This window comes from Sceloporus occidentalis, unplaced genomic scaffold (genome assembly GCF_023333645.1).
Source record: "Sceloporus occidentalis isolate IW3139 unplaced genomic scaffold, rSceOcc1.0.p SCAF_22, whole genome shotgun sequence".
Lineage (NCBI taxonomy): Eukaryota > Metazoa > Chordata > Lepidosauria > Squamata > Phrynosomatidae > Sceloporus > Sceloporus occidentalis.
In genome coordinates this window covers 3094839-3111884 of record NW_028317002.1, presented here as the reverse complement: position 1 = coordinate 3111884, position 17046 = coordinate 3094839, and the positions used below count along the sequence as shown (strand labels likewise).

General features: G+C 40.6%; 1 protein-coding gene across 1 annotated transcript in view; it reads right to left on the bottom strand.

Annotated features, from left to right (window-relative positions):
* The window catches only part of LOC149300887 (kinase suppressor of Ras 1-like), a 69457-nt gene extending 54310 nt beyond the window's left edge, over nt 1-15147 (bottom strand). Inside the window, exon 1 of the mRNA XM_089484466.1 lies at nt 15037-15147. Coding sequence (XP_089340592.1) covers nt 15037-15129 — 93 coding nt within the window. The 5' untranslated portion in view covers nt 15130-15147. The remainder of the gene's footprint in view (nt 1-15036) is intronic.
* Nucleotides 15148-17046: the final 1899 nt, after the last annotated feature.

Genomic DNA, 17046 nt, shown 5'->3' with positions numbered 1-17046 from the left:
GGACGCCTGAAGGTTTTGTGCCAAAATTGTTTGGTATTTGGAACTGTTCACAATTCCCTCCACCCTGACTAAGGCCCTGGTTCCAGCTGAAGAAAGACAGGCCCAAAGCATGATGCTGCCACCACCATTCTTTTCTGTGGGTATAGTGTTCTTTGGGTGATGTGCAGTGTTTTTGCGCCAAACATACCTTTTGGAATTCTGGCCAAAAAGTTCAACCTTGGTCTTAGACCATAACACATTTTCCCACATGCTTTTGGGGGACTTGATGTCTGTTTTTGCAAACTTCAGCCGGGCTTGGATGTTTTTCTTTGCGAGAAAAGGCTTCCATCTTACCACCCTACCCTATTCATATGAAGAATACGGGAGATTGCTGTCACATGTAGCACACAGCCAGTACTTGCCAGAAATTCCTGCAGTTTCTTTAATGTTGCAGTAGGATGTAAGCCTCCCTGGCCAGTTTTCTTCTCGTCTTTTCATCAGATTTGGAAAATCCCTCTGATGCTTTGGAAGCTCTCTGCAGACCATGGTAATTCCTACTAGAACAGCTGAACTTTATTTGTGAGGGCAGGTGTGCAGGTTATCCCCCCTCAGTCTTCAGTTTGTTTTGCAATTGGTTCATGTTAAAGTTGGAAAAAGTTCTGACATGATTTATCTTTGTCTCATTCTTTAAAATCACAAGAACCTGGCATTTTAACTTTTTATATCTGCCGTATACGATACACATACAGATTGCGCTAACAAAACATATAAGATTAACTATTACTTTCCACCTGTAGCCATCCTCAAAGTGACACCTTGTCATTTTTAATATAACAGGTCTACACTAATTATGATAATGCTAAAAAAAAATTCTAACATTATCTAAACTGCACCGTCAACCTTGTATCCCCTCCCCCAGACATACAGCTGTACAAAGTTACCCTTCTATTCAGGCATCTGACAATTCAGGTCAGAGTACATAAGTATATTTATAGAATAGCTTTGAAGTTCTGCATACTAGCGCACCTGCGTAGACAATATGTTCTTTACGTCACCATGACTTAATGTAATTTTTCTGTGGAAAGCAACTACTTTTAAACCACCTTACTTGCGGTAACTGCATGCCTAAGCAACAAGCTACAAAACGCAGAACTGCTGCTCTTTTCCCATGTCACAATTCCAAAATAGACTGCTCCTTGGTGTAAAAGTATTGAAATCATAAGGAAGGTCTTCCAATCCACTCACGGCCAAATCCAATATCACCGCAGCCAGTTCTCATAGTTTGTAAACACACTGTGGGTTACTGCTATTGCAAAAATAAGACGGTGCATCTTATAACAAGATATAATGGTTAAGAAAGAAAAAAAATAAAATTATATATATTTCCATTTCTCCCCCCATGTGTACCAAGATGTAAAAGTAACAAAAATGAAAACACACACTTCACCATTTGAGGGCTATGTTCAGTTACCATTATGATTCTGGCCGAGTTGTACTACAGTGTCAGCGTGCGTTAGCAGGCATTAGACTTTTCCCACATCCTATCATGTTTACCACGGTAAGCAAGCAATCAGATCTGCATTTTACTTTACACAGAAGCTGTCGATCGGTTACTCCAGGACACCTTCGCAAAAACCCATGTGAGCTCTTAAAAGGAAGTCTGCCCATCGGCTCAACAGTTTATAGGGAATATTCTACACTCAAGACACCATGTACCACATGTTGGATAAACCCAGTAAATACCCCAACACAGGTACATTTATTTATTTATTTATTTTTTTAAAAAGGTAAGAACATTTTACTTTGCGCTTCGACTCACATCAGCTCTGACATCCCACACTGTGTGTAGCTTTAATCATTCTTACCTAATCTCCTGCCATCTACAATTGGTGGGGACTCCGTGTAAATATATAGTCTTTTCAGTCAAAATCTGTCAGCTGATTTATGTCAGATAACAAATACACAGTAAAAGCAGTAGGTATGTTTAGGGCCTGCAAGAATCCTCAGCAATGTCAACTGCGACAAGCGAGCACTAGAGACCTAAATATTTTGACACATTCGCAGACAGAAGTATACGGTTTTTAACTACATACTCCATAGTTCATACGTAAAAACAGCCTGAAGACCAGGACCACAGACTTAAACGTGAGCATGCCAACAAAAACATCAAACAATATGTGCTAAATAATCTATCAACCATTCAAACGCCGTAATTATTTAAGTAGCTTCTGAACTAACATTTATATGCAACTGACCACAGTGCAGGCCTTCCGACTAAACAAAGATCGCATGGATATACAGTACATACACACAGCGGGGCTCTTACTTGGAACTAATTAGATTTTACTTTTAGCCATCCTTAATATGTTCCGAGCTTCATTAATTTTAAGGGTCTACTACTCTTTGCAGCTTTCAGTTTGCATGGACCTGCTGTGTAAAGCAATTAAAAAACAAACAAACAAAACTCATCGCCAAGACCCACCACCAGAGGACACTTTATACCGTATTTCATGTGCGGCAGCCAGGTATAGGGAAGGCATCCGTGGCAAATTTGTGAAGGTCCATATAATGTCATTTAATTGTCCACCATGAGCAGATTTGGTGCCTACCCCTGGCTGCAGCCAATGATTTTATGATATATGTTGACAATATAGATTGTAAACATGTGGTAGCAAGATGGCTACCACAACGTGACCTTGCTACAAGTTAACAAGTACACATGTATCATTTTTGTAGAAACAATAGAGTTCATGCAAGTTAGTCAGCCACATTGCACTAATACACAAAACATTGGTTAGCCTCCAAAACCTATTATGTCAAGTTGTCAACCTCATATGGCAGCACTCTCTATCTTCCTACAAGAAAAGTTGATTTTAGATATCATGTAGGTAGTGGGATTACCAAGCTGGCCATCAGCACATTTTCTTACTTCCACACAGGTCTGGAATTGTTTAACCTATTCAATTAAAAATTGTCTGCTTGTAAGCAAAGTTAAGTAAGTGGAAACACCATCTAAATGTAGCTGGGGTTACCACATTAACAAGGTTTAAATAAACAAATTGTCTATACACCAAATAATCCTATGTAATCGTGCACACATAAATAAAATGATCAACAATATATTGGCAGTGGCATATTTCAGGGTGGAAGTGTGGCCAGATGACCCTATTGGGGTACCAGGCTCCTCAACATGTTACTGTTCCATAGGTTGGTCAGAGAAATCTCTGATCTCCTGGCCAATATAACACCATGGACGATTGTGCCTAGCTGTCAAGGCCGGCATCGTAAACTACATACTTCATAGCATATCTGATTTCAAGTGATATCCCGGCACCTCATCATAGAGGATGGCGGCTGGGGAGGCAAGTATTGGGTATGGCTGGGGCTCTGCCCCGGGTCATGCCTAAGCAGCCAAAATATGCCAGTAAATCGTCAGGTTCCTAATTAAAGAAAAAAAAAAAAAAAAAAAAAAAAAAAAAAAAAAATCAGCTCAATGAATTAAACTGTTTATAAGTGAACATTTATACTAGTCTCCAAGGAACACAACACTGCGAGAATTCTAGTTCCTGGAAGCATGATAAATGCATTTCAAGTGATAAGCCATTTAAGCAAAATTGCTAAACATGTCAGGATTTGTCAATGCAATTTCACCCACATACTGAAATATAATACACCACTTTGATTGTTAAAACGTGTCATTTAAAAAAAAACAAAAAAAAAGCACATTGAAGATCTGAACACACACTTCAGTACAGTAGCAGATAATTTATTACAAGAAAATAAAGCTCCTTTTACATGTCATTATGTTTAGTGATAAAATAATGTGAGTGAAATGTGTAGGACTCTGAAAGAATCCACAAAAGACATGTCAGACAAGAGATTGCTTCATATTAACATAGCTAACTGTTCAAACTATGTGCTAGAATAAACTTGCATACAAAAAGCTATCATTTTTAATGAACACCACAGTATAAAAAAATAAAAATATATGGATCAATGGAACTGTTACTTTCGTGGCATTTAGCCGCTTAAAATGGTATCTATAGCTTGTGCTTCCTTTTAAAAAAAAAATCAATGTAATCTCCTCTTCTAATTGTCCCACAGCTACCAAGAATGCTCGAACAAATGAAAGCTCCATGCCAGACATTTTCATGTTAAATCTATATTCAAGTCAGTTTTGCATGGACTCCAACGCATTTTACTAGGGATGCACCGAAATGAAAATTCTGGACGGAAACCAAAAAAAATTCAGGATTCACTTGGCTGAAGCCAAAACCAAAAATGACCCCCCCTTTAAAAAAAAATTAACACTTATTAAAAGTGGACACAAAACTCATAAATTATATTATATATATTTATTTAACAGCAATCACACTCCCATCATGCCCTGTCATTGTGTATTGTTGCTGCCAGCAGTATGGCATCACAACCTCCCTGTGCCATGCCCCCCCCCACCACACACACACATTTTCATTCACTCATTCATTCCCTCAATTACGCATACTTGTTCATAACCCTCCCCCACCCCTTACCCGAACTGCATATTTCGGTGCCGCTTGCAGACTTCCGCAGGAGCCGCTGCTTCCCTCTACGTTGCTCACACTCCGTGTAAACAACTTCTCTTGTTCTGCCCAGGGGAAGCAGAGTCATGTGGCGTGACATACATTCGCGTGACTTTGCTAGGTTCCTGCATTCCCTGGGCGAGCAACGCACAGGTAAGCATGTTTCGGCCACCGATATTTTGGTGCATCCCTACATTTTACCGCATGTCTCAATTAACTTCTTTGCCAACTGCTTCTACTGAAAGCAGGAACCCTTTTCATGTATACTTCTTGCACATGTTCAGTAGCCATATCATTCCAGTCAATGTTAGTGGAGATTTCCTTGAATTCAATGGGAGATGAAGCAGCCAATGGGAGTTAGATTGACTATATGCTGGAACTATACTTCTTGGGTATATTCCTAGTTTCAGAAGAGACAGCAGGATGAGTTTAATAAGACAGAAGCATAACCGCAATAATTACAGAATGCATGCACCAATTTACAGGCAGTAAAATTCATTGCAAAATGTATTTAAAATAAAGTACAAATTTGTGGACTATACTGTTCCTTTTAGAACCATCAATGACATAAGGTATTTCCCTCCCACACATACTCCATTAACAGGAGGAATAATCATGAACATCCTGAAATCAGGTGTTCCTATCAAGAACCCTTGCAGATAATCACCATACATTACACAGCGCAATGTATGGGCTGCAACAACTAATTGATAAAAATAAAAAAAATAAAAAAACCGTTGCCAGCAACTTTTATTATCGATTAGTTGAATCGATTTTATCGAATACAAGATGAGGATTTTTCCAGAGCAAATGCTCTGAACAATACCCCTCATTTTATAATCTGACCTCAAATAGAGGCCAGATTCTAACACTAAGATCCAGATCCCCTGCAGCCCTGCAGGGACATGGATTCCTCTCTCTGACAGCCGGTGGTGGTCTGCACGCAGACATCCTCCACTATTGCCCTCCACTTCCGCCGGGCTTCTATGATTGAGCACAAGCGTGACATGACCTTCCGGTCAGCTTCAGCAGCTGAGGTTGTCTGCGCGCATTGCGTAACGTTCACCGGCTGCCAGAGAGGAGGATCCGCCACTCTGGCAGCCGATGGGCATCTGTGCGCAGACAACCCCCGCTGCTGCCGGCACTTAAATTGGGGAAATCTATGATGGAGCACCAGCGTCTGCAAACTCTCACCAGCTGCCCCTGCTAGACACCAAGGAGTATGGAGGAGCATAGTGGCATATAGGGATATCTGGATGGGCCGAGTGGTATATCTGGGGTATAAGGCATATCAGAGGGCATTTTGGCATATAGGGGGGTGTAATGTGCATATCTGAGAGGGCAGAGTGGCAAGCCTGGTCTCAGATGTGCATAACTGGGGGAGGGGCAGGTTAGGAAATTTATTTTTCGCAAAGATTTTTTATTCTGCTGTTTGTTTTTAAACACCCAGTTTGTTCATTAAATTATTTTAAATAAAACAAAACATGTACCTTATTTTTTGATATGATTAATCGAAAAAATCAGCCAAATCATGAAAACAATCGTCAGTTGCAGCCCTAATATATATTTACAATATTTATAATTCTTCTGATGTTTGCACACGACTTCTATCGTTTCATTTTTTTTAATTTTTTTTTTACATGTATTCTAAAAAAAAAAAACTAGCTAATTAATGTCACACAGCAAGCGCCTGGCTGACACATCAACTAATCCCTGGTCACAGCAAACGATAATCCTGGTCGGGCTTTTTCCCAGATTTTACATCACTGTATTCCAGGTTGCTAAGAGACCAGCAAATGGGAATACAAAGCCAGGAATGGATCATTAACATGGTAAACTGAATTCGTTTGGAAAGTGTGCGTTGATCTGTCGTCAACTTCTCACAAAGGAACGCCGCAGTCACCGTTCTAGTTATATGCTCTGTATACAGTTTCACCCTATTATTCATGTTATAACATTAACTGGTTACTAAACACTATGAAACTGTACAAACAAACAAAAAAAAAAGCACAACTTAATAAAGTACACCAAGAAGATCCAGATGCAAATATTTGATGGCAGATAACCACTTGAGCCATCTAGTTTTAGACTATCACCATTCTAAAATGTCTCCTCTGAAATAAGCTTCCCTTCTGTATATTATTAAATCCCTTGTAAGCCGTATTGTTGACCGTGTTGGTAATTACAATGCCGTAGCAACCCTAGTCATTACAGTGGCCCACACTAGGGGTATAGGTGCAGAGTATGAATTATATTCCTATATAAAAAAAATTAAAAAAAAATAAAAATTAAAATCTGACTAGGAGTGTGGGAGGACAAACAACCCCCTAACAGTCGAGATCAGCAAGTTTTGAAATGAGGCAGCATCCAGTATGAGAATGTTTCAGATGTTGCCTACAGACTAAAACATAAAATAAATACTTTCAATATAAAAAATGGGAATACATGATACAGGCGATACATGGGCCAGCACCAATACCAAATCCTCAAACCACACTGGCATAGCACTAAACTTTAGGACATAATAAACCATATGTGTCGCCTACCAAACTTCCAACAGACCAACATTAAAAGAGAAATAAATAAAACGCCAAAACAAAATGGTGCTACACAGAATTTACATCAACAAGATTTCAGAACCTAAAAAAGGACGTTCTGTAGGACAAGGACCTCAATACATTCTTAAATTACTTCTAGATGATACTACTTTGAGTTTGTATAGTTACAGCCCACAGGGAAGTGCACAAAACACAAAAAAAACCTAAAATTAGAAAATGGGACAGATATTCCAGCATCTGAGAGACAAAAGAAATGTCAGAGTGCAAAAGGAAGGAGTTCTCTGTATCCTGTAAGCAGCACTTCCCAGTGAAAACAAAAAGGCAGAACTACAACTGATCACTAAATAACGTCACTCAGACGAACAGAAGTGTGATCCTAAAATAACTGCATATAAAATAAATAAATATATATATATTGTTATTTTAAAAAAAATTTTTGCCAAGTAATTTTAGGACCGGCTCATCTAAACCATAGTTTATAATTAGGATCCAGCACAATTCATATATATCTCAAAGCCATCCTAAAGGTGGTGCAGGGCCAAGAGCAAATATAAAATATTTGTGAAGCCTTTTTGCAGATCTTGCAAAATCGTAGTGGTTTATCCTACTCCCAGTTACTGTCAAGGAGAGTCACAATTTTTAAAATGTACTATATCTTTGTAGCCAGGTTTTTGTTGTTTTTATAGGGATATAATTTATACTTTGCTACCGTACCCCATGTGTTATCCACATGGTTTGCAGGATAAAGTATACCGCCCGAGTACATGTTTTTTTTTGCAGTAATAGAGAATGTGCACTTGCAGCTCCAACAAGGATGTGCATGCTTAATGTTCTCTATGGTGGGGCAAAAACAAACAAACAAAAAATTTATAATTCTTGACATGTCAATAGTTATGCAGTATAGCCATAATTCATTACTACCCACTCAGTCTCTTTTTCTGAGAATTTTTAGCAACAAATTCTCCATGGCATCAACCCACCCACTCACTGGCCATATGTAAATGTAGCGTCCACAGTGTTCTTCAAACTGCAAGAAGGGAAAACCTGTAAGAAAAGTGTTTCTAAAGAATATATGGCTCCATGGCTTGTTTGATGTTTTCTACCATGTTTGAAGCCTGTATACTACTATCCATAGCAAAAAAATATCACAGCAGATTATTCACAGAAAATATGAATATTTCCTTTTTTCTGGGCACACTGGGGTTCCACAATTAGATGGTAATGAAGCTCAATTGTGTTACCAAGGCTTTCTAATTCCACTACATAAGGAGAATTCTGGCCTGAATTTGTAATCACTGTGTCCTATTACCATGCTCAACTTGAAGCGCAGTTAAGTCTATTGTAAAGTAACAAGTAAGTATTTCACTTGGCTTAGGTTTTGTTTACTTTCAAATGTCTAAAGGGTGTTGTCATTACATAAGTGCACTATCGTTGCTACAAGATTTTGCAAAGCAATTATAACTTGTAACACTTCACACAGAGTACAAAAAAAAAAAAGGTGACACTTGATGGGCTCCATGCGTCTCTGCTTAAATGTAATAAGCCTGCGTGCGTGTGTTACATATATCAGCATCAGGCTAGGGTGCATTCTAGGAACATTCAGATAATGCTTCAAAACCACTGCAGTGTCTCATACCGATGACGCAGAAGGGATCAGGAAAGATACAATTAAGATTTATAAGGTTAAACGCGTGGCTTGGCTGGGCTAGCCTCAAATTCCACCCAAACCACAAACTAACATTGCCTTTAATTAGCTATTTCCTCTTCATAACTGCATTCAGAGCACATTATAAAAAAAAAACCCCAGGAAACCTGTCCAACTACCTTGCACCTACTGTGTAAACTACATAACCAAGCCCATGCTAAAGATGTCATAACTCCCAACCTCAACTGTGGCTTCAACGCAATGAAAACCATGCCACAACAACACCGCTTCATTCCAGTTTGAACTTTGTGATGTATTAAAGTTATGTTATAAGCTAGGCTTCTGGCGGGAACCCACATGCACACTACTTCTATGCCAACAACTGCCCCGTTGTTGGCATAGAAGCCTTCACATTTCTCCATCACCTAACTTATACAGCATTATTTCATCAGGATTTGCTTAAAACTGCTCTAATAAATCAGTATGTAACTGAAGATTCTATTGTCTGCCTGACCACTCTATCGTCTAAATAATTAACAAGTCTGTTAAAAACAAAATTTATTTAATGTGGCTGTGATTTGCATTTCCTAGCTATCCTTAGTAAATGCCACATAACTGAACACAATAGAAAGTGCTGGTATCACAAGAACTAAAAGAAAGAATTCATTAAACGTCCTGATCGCCTTCATATTTTCCATTCACATCTCTTGCGCCACGCACTGTAACAGCCGTAATATTTAAAAGTGGCCTTGTACAACCAATAGCCATCTGACAAAAAACCAACAGAAGAGCCCCAAATTAGAACACTGAGCAAAAGATCAGAATATTTCAGTGCTTCAGTTTGCACCATCTGTATCAGGACTACACTCTGAAGCACCAGACAGCCTTTGACTCAGGCTAGGAATTCTAGGAGTTGACTGTTAGCGCTAGTCTGCTGATTAACGTCTACATGAACTCCACTGACTAAATCCATGCAACAGGTAAGATTTTACAAGGACAAGTCCCATTTAAAAATCAAAAAGAAAAAACACAAGAGGTCCCCAAAAGTAAAAAATAAAAAATAAAAAAATAAAAAATAGATCCACATATAGGTAATAACAGAACCAATAAAGTGCTTATCTATGCAGTATTTGCAGATAAAGGTTAACATAATTTTTTAAAACTTGAGAAGCGCTAGTGAAGCAGTGTACAAAAGGTTACATCGGTATAAATTGAAAGACTACCTAGAAATTGGCAACTTTAGGACGATGCACTGACTGGCTCAGCTACCTAGATGATACTCCACTTAAAGAAGATGAAGCTATTCAAACTGAATAACCACCAGATGTTCAACCTGTCTTGTGTAGGTAAACAAACCTGGTGACTGGGAAGACCAAAGCAAGCAGGTCTTAACCTGCCTGTACGAATCTCTTACCTAGTTAAACATATGCATTATGTGCCGAACTAGAAGGCATTGCTACAACAGGACATGTATGTATGAGTGTGTACACACACACACACTTTCCAATATGGCTTATAATATCCATTTAGCCCCACCAACTATAAATCCGGGGGGGGCGCAAATAATCAAAAACACTTTTCATCAGCTAATTGAATTGATGGTGTGGGGGGGGGGGATAAAAGTTAAAGGGAACCCTCTACATCAATGTGCCTTATAGAAACACGGGGGTTGTTCCTTCAGGCATGTCTTGTGGAACCTACTAAGGTGAGGCAACTGTGTGACTCCCAGACATCTTGAAATCCTGGAGGAACATGTGTTACCTACATAGAAACTGAATGAAGCTCAAAACCAAAAAGTCCTCAAGAACAAAAGTTAAGTGTACCATAAAGTCACAAATAATTTGTATTAAATATAAAATTATAGTTATTTCAATTAATGAAACCGTCAGTGGCATCTTTAGTTGAGGTTGATGGATTTTCTTGGGCCAAGACACAAAAACATGTAAAGTTATGGAAGCTTTTGCAACCTTAGAGTAGAGGACTGCATTGGGATGCGAGTCCCGTGGGACCAGTCAAAAAAAAAACAAACTGGCAGGCACAGGCGGTTTTTCAGGGGGTTGCAGGCGGTCAGACAATGTACCTGTGGATCCCAGTAATCTCGCAAGGCTGTCTCGGCGTTGCTCGCACACAGAGTCTTGTTCCGCCCAGGAACGCAGCGGAGTCACCCGACTCTGCTCCCCCCTCCATGAGTTGAAAATGAATTATTGTTAAATTTGAATTCTCCATATCCCCTACATATACACAAAGCTATGATCTTGTACAGGTTTATGAGCAAGAACCATTAGAAGTTACCAGAATCACTTCCCACAGTACAGAATTCCCATTGAATTCATGATAGAACAGAGGCCAAGGGCTAGCACGAATGCGGTGAGGACTACATTGCTGGCCCGGACTGGCCATCGGACACACCAGGCATTTTCCCGGTCGGCCCAGGGCAGGATTGACGTAGGGGCTGATGGAGCTGCAGCTCTAGGCCCCTACCTTAAAATAGGCTCAGTCAGGACCGGACTGACTAGGCCTATGCGGCCGCATTAACGCAGGGCATAAGGGGCACCTGCCCCTTAAGCCCGCAGCAACTGCGACTGGGTCCGTCACTCTAAGGGGCCGGCCTTAGGGGTGTGCAGCCACACAGGGCTTAAATTAAAACATCGGGGTTTTTTTTTTTTTTGTTTGCTTTAACATGGAGGATGTTAAATAAAGTTAAAAAAAAACCCCCAATGTTTTAATTTAAGCCCTGTGCGGCACTAAGGCCGGCCCTGGTGGGGGCTGCCCGGCCCCTTAGAGTGGCAGACCCGGTCGCAGTTGCTGCTTACTCCGGCAACAAGGTAAGTAGGGTAAGGGAGGGGGGTGCAGTGAGAAGGGGCAGAGGGGGGAGAGGGGACAGATACTCCCAGTGAGAGGGAGTACATATTGAGAAATGGGGAAGGGGGTACATAGTGATAAGGGGGAACATAGTTAGAAGGGGAAGATAATAAGGGGATGGGGAGAGGGGGTAGTGTGAATGCATACAAGAATGAATGAGTAAATGTGTGGATGAAGTGTGTGAATGCGTATGAGAATTAATGAATTCGTGTGTGGATGAATTGCTTGAATGATTTGTGAGACTGCATTAATGAGTATGTGTTAATGATTTGTGTGAATGAGTGAGTAAGTGTTTGTGTCTATCATGAATGTTTAAGTGATTTGGGGAAATGCAAAGATGGCACATGAAGGGTGGGCTTTAACAATAGATAAATAAATAAAAATGGGCTGCTCAGTCTTAAATGCCCGGGCCTATTTTTTGTCCCAGTCCGGGCCTGCTACATTGTAACAGGTTTTATCTTACTAGCAAAGTTTCGGCTTTACAACAATGTTTGGAACATTTGTTTGTTCTCGTGTTGTAAGGGGTTTCACTCCCACACAGATACCTAGGTAAAAATATAGTCGCCCCTAGAAAGTCTTTTTATAATCATGACTATTGTCATACTGCAGACCCAGGAACACAAAAGAAAGCTACCACAAACTAAACCAAAGAAAGAAACACACTGGTAGGCTTGTGTTAGCCAGATGTCTTTATTTTACAATTTACTGTCCTAGTGAAAATATGAAACCATGGATTAATTTTCTTGCAATGTCATTTTTATGTTGTCACCACAGAAGAATGCGACTCCAGTGTGAAAAACACAATGCCACGTAAGTAACGGCCAAGCTCCCCTGGTAAGTTGGCGAGAAGGAATTTACATTTAATTCTAATGATGAATGCCTGAAGATATTTTTTACATAGGGGGAGTAACATGGTTTTGATATAGAGGCCTTTAGTTGAAGTCAACATGCTTTACTTATTCAAAGAAGATGCAAAGTTACACAAACCTGTGGGATCTCAGGTCTCATCTCCAAAAGCAATGAAGAGACTCGATGTTATCTTTGGGCCGATACAGAAACAGCTAGTTTTCATATAAAATGGGACACTCCAGCCATCATATGTACTTTAATGAGGAAAATAGGTGTATGGTCCCTTTAATGTGGACTGTTTTGCAGATATAGGATTCTGCAGAATCCCCCCCAAATGCACATGCTGCTTCCCCCCCACACCCTCCAGCTAAGTGTCCTGCAGGAGATGCACTCGGCCAAAGGCTTCTCTCTTCACAAGATATTCTTCCCTCCAGCGCGGGCTCTGGTCAACGCAGGGGTCCATTTAGACCCCCACTGCACATCTATAAAGTCTTACCATTGAGTTGGAGTACTTTCCGGCTACCAACTGGCTTCTTATGCTGTCAATCTGTGACGGGAACATACTCGCATTGACTTCCCTGCCACTGATTGACAGTTTCAGCAGCAAATCAGGGGCAAGAAATTTCAGATCATGGAGGAAGAAAGAATTTTGCAGGCTGTAAATACTGTCGGGTAAATACTTTAAATTGGCATTCTTCCAAATAAAAAAATAAAGTGCTAACAGAGGGTTATGGTTACTCACAAAGTACTTTAATCTGCATTCTTCTATAGCAGGGGTGTCAGAGACTTTAGACTGTCCCTTTAAAAGTTGTACAGCTGTACAGTTCTGGTGCAATGGATAAAAGTGGTCTTGTCACCATATCAACAAGTATAAATTATCACAGTGACATGACAAATGGCATCGGTTGCTATGGTGATAAGACTCTTTTATAATGTTGCTCCATAATTACTCTATAAATAGCCTCCAGATTACCTAATATAGGAAAAAACACACAAGGCAGGCCAACAGATGGACGGAACAGTGACTAGGTTACAAAAAACACAAAAAAACTGCAATTTAAACATGAATCAACCTTCGGAGGCCATGAATATGCTTATACATCTCCTACAACTCATATTTTGAAAAAGGTTCTTGATCAACTAAAAACAGCAGCTTTAACACCTCTGCCCTGCAGCTATCACTAGAGAACCAGTAGACCTGAACACCAGTAACTGGGCCAAACATTAACCTTGTAGAACTGCGGCTGTTTTGTCTAGGAGGAGCAGCAACTTCTCACCTACCAAACTGGTTTGTTCTCAGGAGGTCCTCCAGTAAGTACACTACATACGCCAAAACCAAGCCAAGACTTCTTTTCACATTTAAGACAAAATGTATTCTTAAAAAGCGATTAGTATACATTGCCCGCCATCTGCCAAAGGAATGATGTCATTCCCAAATGTCAAGTGCTTCATACAAGGAAACATAAGGAAGGTCAATAAGAATAAATCTATAGAAAGAATCAATCAGTAAATGGAAATATGAAAGCTAGTGCAAAGAAACACTAAAATTCTTATGCACTGCGTAACCATGATAGGATTTCATAGACAAGATCATTTAAATGAATTTGAGAAATTGACTGGAATTTACAAAATGATGATTACAATGCCCGAGATGCAAGCTTTCGCGCATCAATGTTATTTTTTAAAATGTAAATAGGCGAATATTCTGCTTGCAAGCAATTGCCTGCACATTTTAATGCCTGGGAGGACTAGAAATTCGTAATGACGCAGGCGTATATATATTCGGCATTGTGCAATGCTATACTATAAAGACAATTCCATTTCCTGGAGGTAACAAAGCCTGGTTCATATTCACCAGTCCAAGGTACACACGGAGCCAGCTGTATGATAACCAATCATCTTTGAAAACCCCGTACATGTACAATGACAGAGTAAAGAGTCTATTTAAAACAATACTGGCCAAATATATATATATATATATATATATATATATATATTCTAAATAAACCTGCAAGTTATTCTATTCCTTGCAAAGCAACAAAGTGCTCATCAAAAGGAGCAGTGATGACTCAAACCACAACTGCAGTGAACTGCTTTTCTTACCGATAATAAAGGAGGTCAGTGCCTTGTAGGGGAAGAGCTAAGATTACTCATACCCTCAGCACCCAGTTACAGCAACATCCCCTGAAACAATACAGAAGTGCTGGCACTGCAATGGTTAACACCCCCTTACAGAGCAAGCCAAGGGGGCATTAACCCCTCACAGTCCACAGTGTACTCCCCAAGCAGGGACAAATGAGTCCGCACAATGCATTGTGTGTAGCAGAGGCCTAGCAACCCACCAATTACTACAAAACAGAGACAAATGACTGGTTTAACCCCCTCGCTGCCAGGAGGCATCTGCACCGCACACAAACACCTTTACGCTAAAACACAGAAGTCATTTGCCTTGCAGCAAGGTATTAACCCTCAGTGGGTTCGCAGGGGCGACGCCAGCGGTATACTCCCCTATGTCGGGGTGTATGAGGGTCTGCTTGGGGTTAAAGCAGCAGCCCGGTGCCCCTCTGCCCTTGTCACCCACCTCCAGGGTCCTGATCTCCTGCTGCGTGAGGTCGTTTGAGGCGGCGCACTGTGTGCGGAGCCCCCGCAGGTTGGACATAGAGATGTCGATCATGTTCTGGATGAGCTCGCACTGTTGCCGGGCGGACAGGGCCAGCCTGCTCTCCACGGTCTCTGCTGCAGCTGGGGCCGTGCACACCCCAGGCTTCCCGGCGGCAGCTGCAGCCCCGTCACCCCCCGGCGTCTTCTCTACCATCTTCCGATCTTTATCCATCTTCTCGGCATCGGGAATCGTACAAGCCGGGGGAAACGTCTTCTTAAAAAATATGTATCTATATGTATGTATATTCCTTTGTGTACTTCCTCTAAGAAGGTGAATCGAATTATTAGAAGTGATGCAAAAAGTTGCGAAGGCAGAGAGGAAAAAAATACACTGCAAAATCTAAACGTGCAATGCTTCTATCGCAAAAGTGACGTTGTGAATAGAAATAAAGGTGCTAAAAATTGCAATGCATCAATTCAGGGTGGGGATTAACACACAAAAAAAAGACAGAAGTCCACGGATGCCACGATCCACGCCGCAACACCCCACCAGGATCTAGGTATTTAAAAAAAAAAAAAAAAAAAAAGAGATGAATAGGAGACGGAAATATCACGCACAGTGAGGCTGATAGGCAGAGCACGCCGATCTAAATAAAGACGGCCGGGTAAGGTAATAGTCTGACAGCAGCGCCAGGGAGCACTCGCTGCTGGCTTCACTCTCTGTGCTTTTAAATGTCACACGGGGCTCGGGTCAAGCGCAAGGGATGCTGGGGCTTGTAGTCCAGTGCCTACCAGAAGCTGTGGCCGATGCAGATGATGATGATGATACTGTCATTGCCAAGCCCTGTGGGACAGCCATAAAGCAGCCGTGGTATCAGGACACCAGTAGCCATTCGCCTTTTACCCACTAGTGGGTGTGGCTTGTAGAAAATAAACATATACCGGTGCTCGAGTTTCTCCATCCTTTTTATCCTATTAAACATTATTAAAGAGCCAAACACACCATTTGATTTCTAGGAAATGATTTCCTTCACTGTCCCTGTTTCATCTCTACAATCACAATGAGAAACCTTGATCTGTTACCCAGCAGCTGCTTTCCAGCACTTAAAAATAAAAACCCCACCAGCCATGACATCATGAGAGGGCACCCTCTAGTTACAAGAGAGATCACATGTGTCTATAAAAATAATTACATGGCCGTCTTGCGTAACGTGCAAATGCCAGGCGGGTCGTTGGCTAATACTTAACAATACTTACCCTTGTTGCCACTCCCAACAGCAGTTCAGGTAGCATATCTTGTGGCCGATGGCCACGTGTTGGTATAAAAACATAACGTCTCCAAGGGCTCTATGACTTTCCTAGTAAACAAAAACCTTCAGAAAACCCTGCTCACTAGCTCAAATTTAGTGTAGTGTGAGGGAGTGTTTCACCCTAAAAACTCCTGTTGTAAGCTTGCGAGCAGGGCTTGAATATATGTATTGTATTAAGCACTGCGTAAATTGTTGGCGCTATATAAATAAAATATAAGAAAAAACATGCATGTACAGTATGCATTACTGTACGCTGGAAATGTTGCTGCACTAAATCATTTTGGTTTTCAGCAAAGGCACCTATGCCGTGGGCAAAATTCTTCGTCAAATTGTAAAGGGTCTTTTAAAATTATTTGCCAAATACTTCAGAATAGATTGTTGGGGAAATGGATGAATAAAGACATAGAGAAAGTGATACAAAGGATTCTGTTCTTAAGTGTAAAACAAAGACAACCTTTGTACTATTTTATTATTAATATTATTAATACCAGGGGAGGGCTACCAATGGGGGCAGAACTGCAACTTTTCCTTGAGCTGTTCTGGGTTTTTTGTACACAATTTGAAGGTTGTATATTTTCCACATATTACTACCATAACTTGTAGAGTAACTTCAGGCAGCATTTTATATAATGACTGGATATAAACTGAACTTGCCATCTGGCAAACCAGGCCTGGTTAGC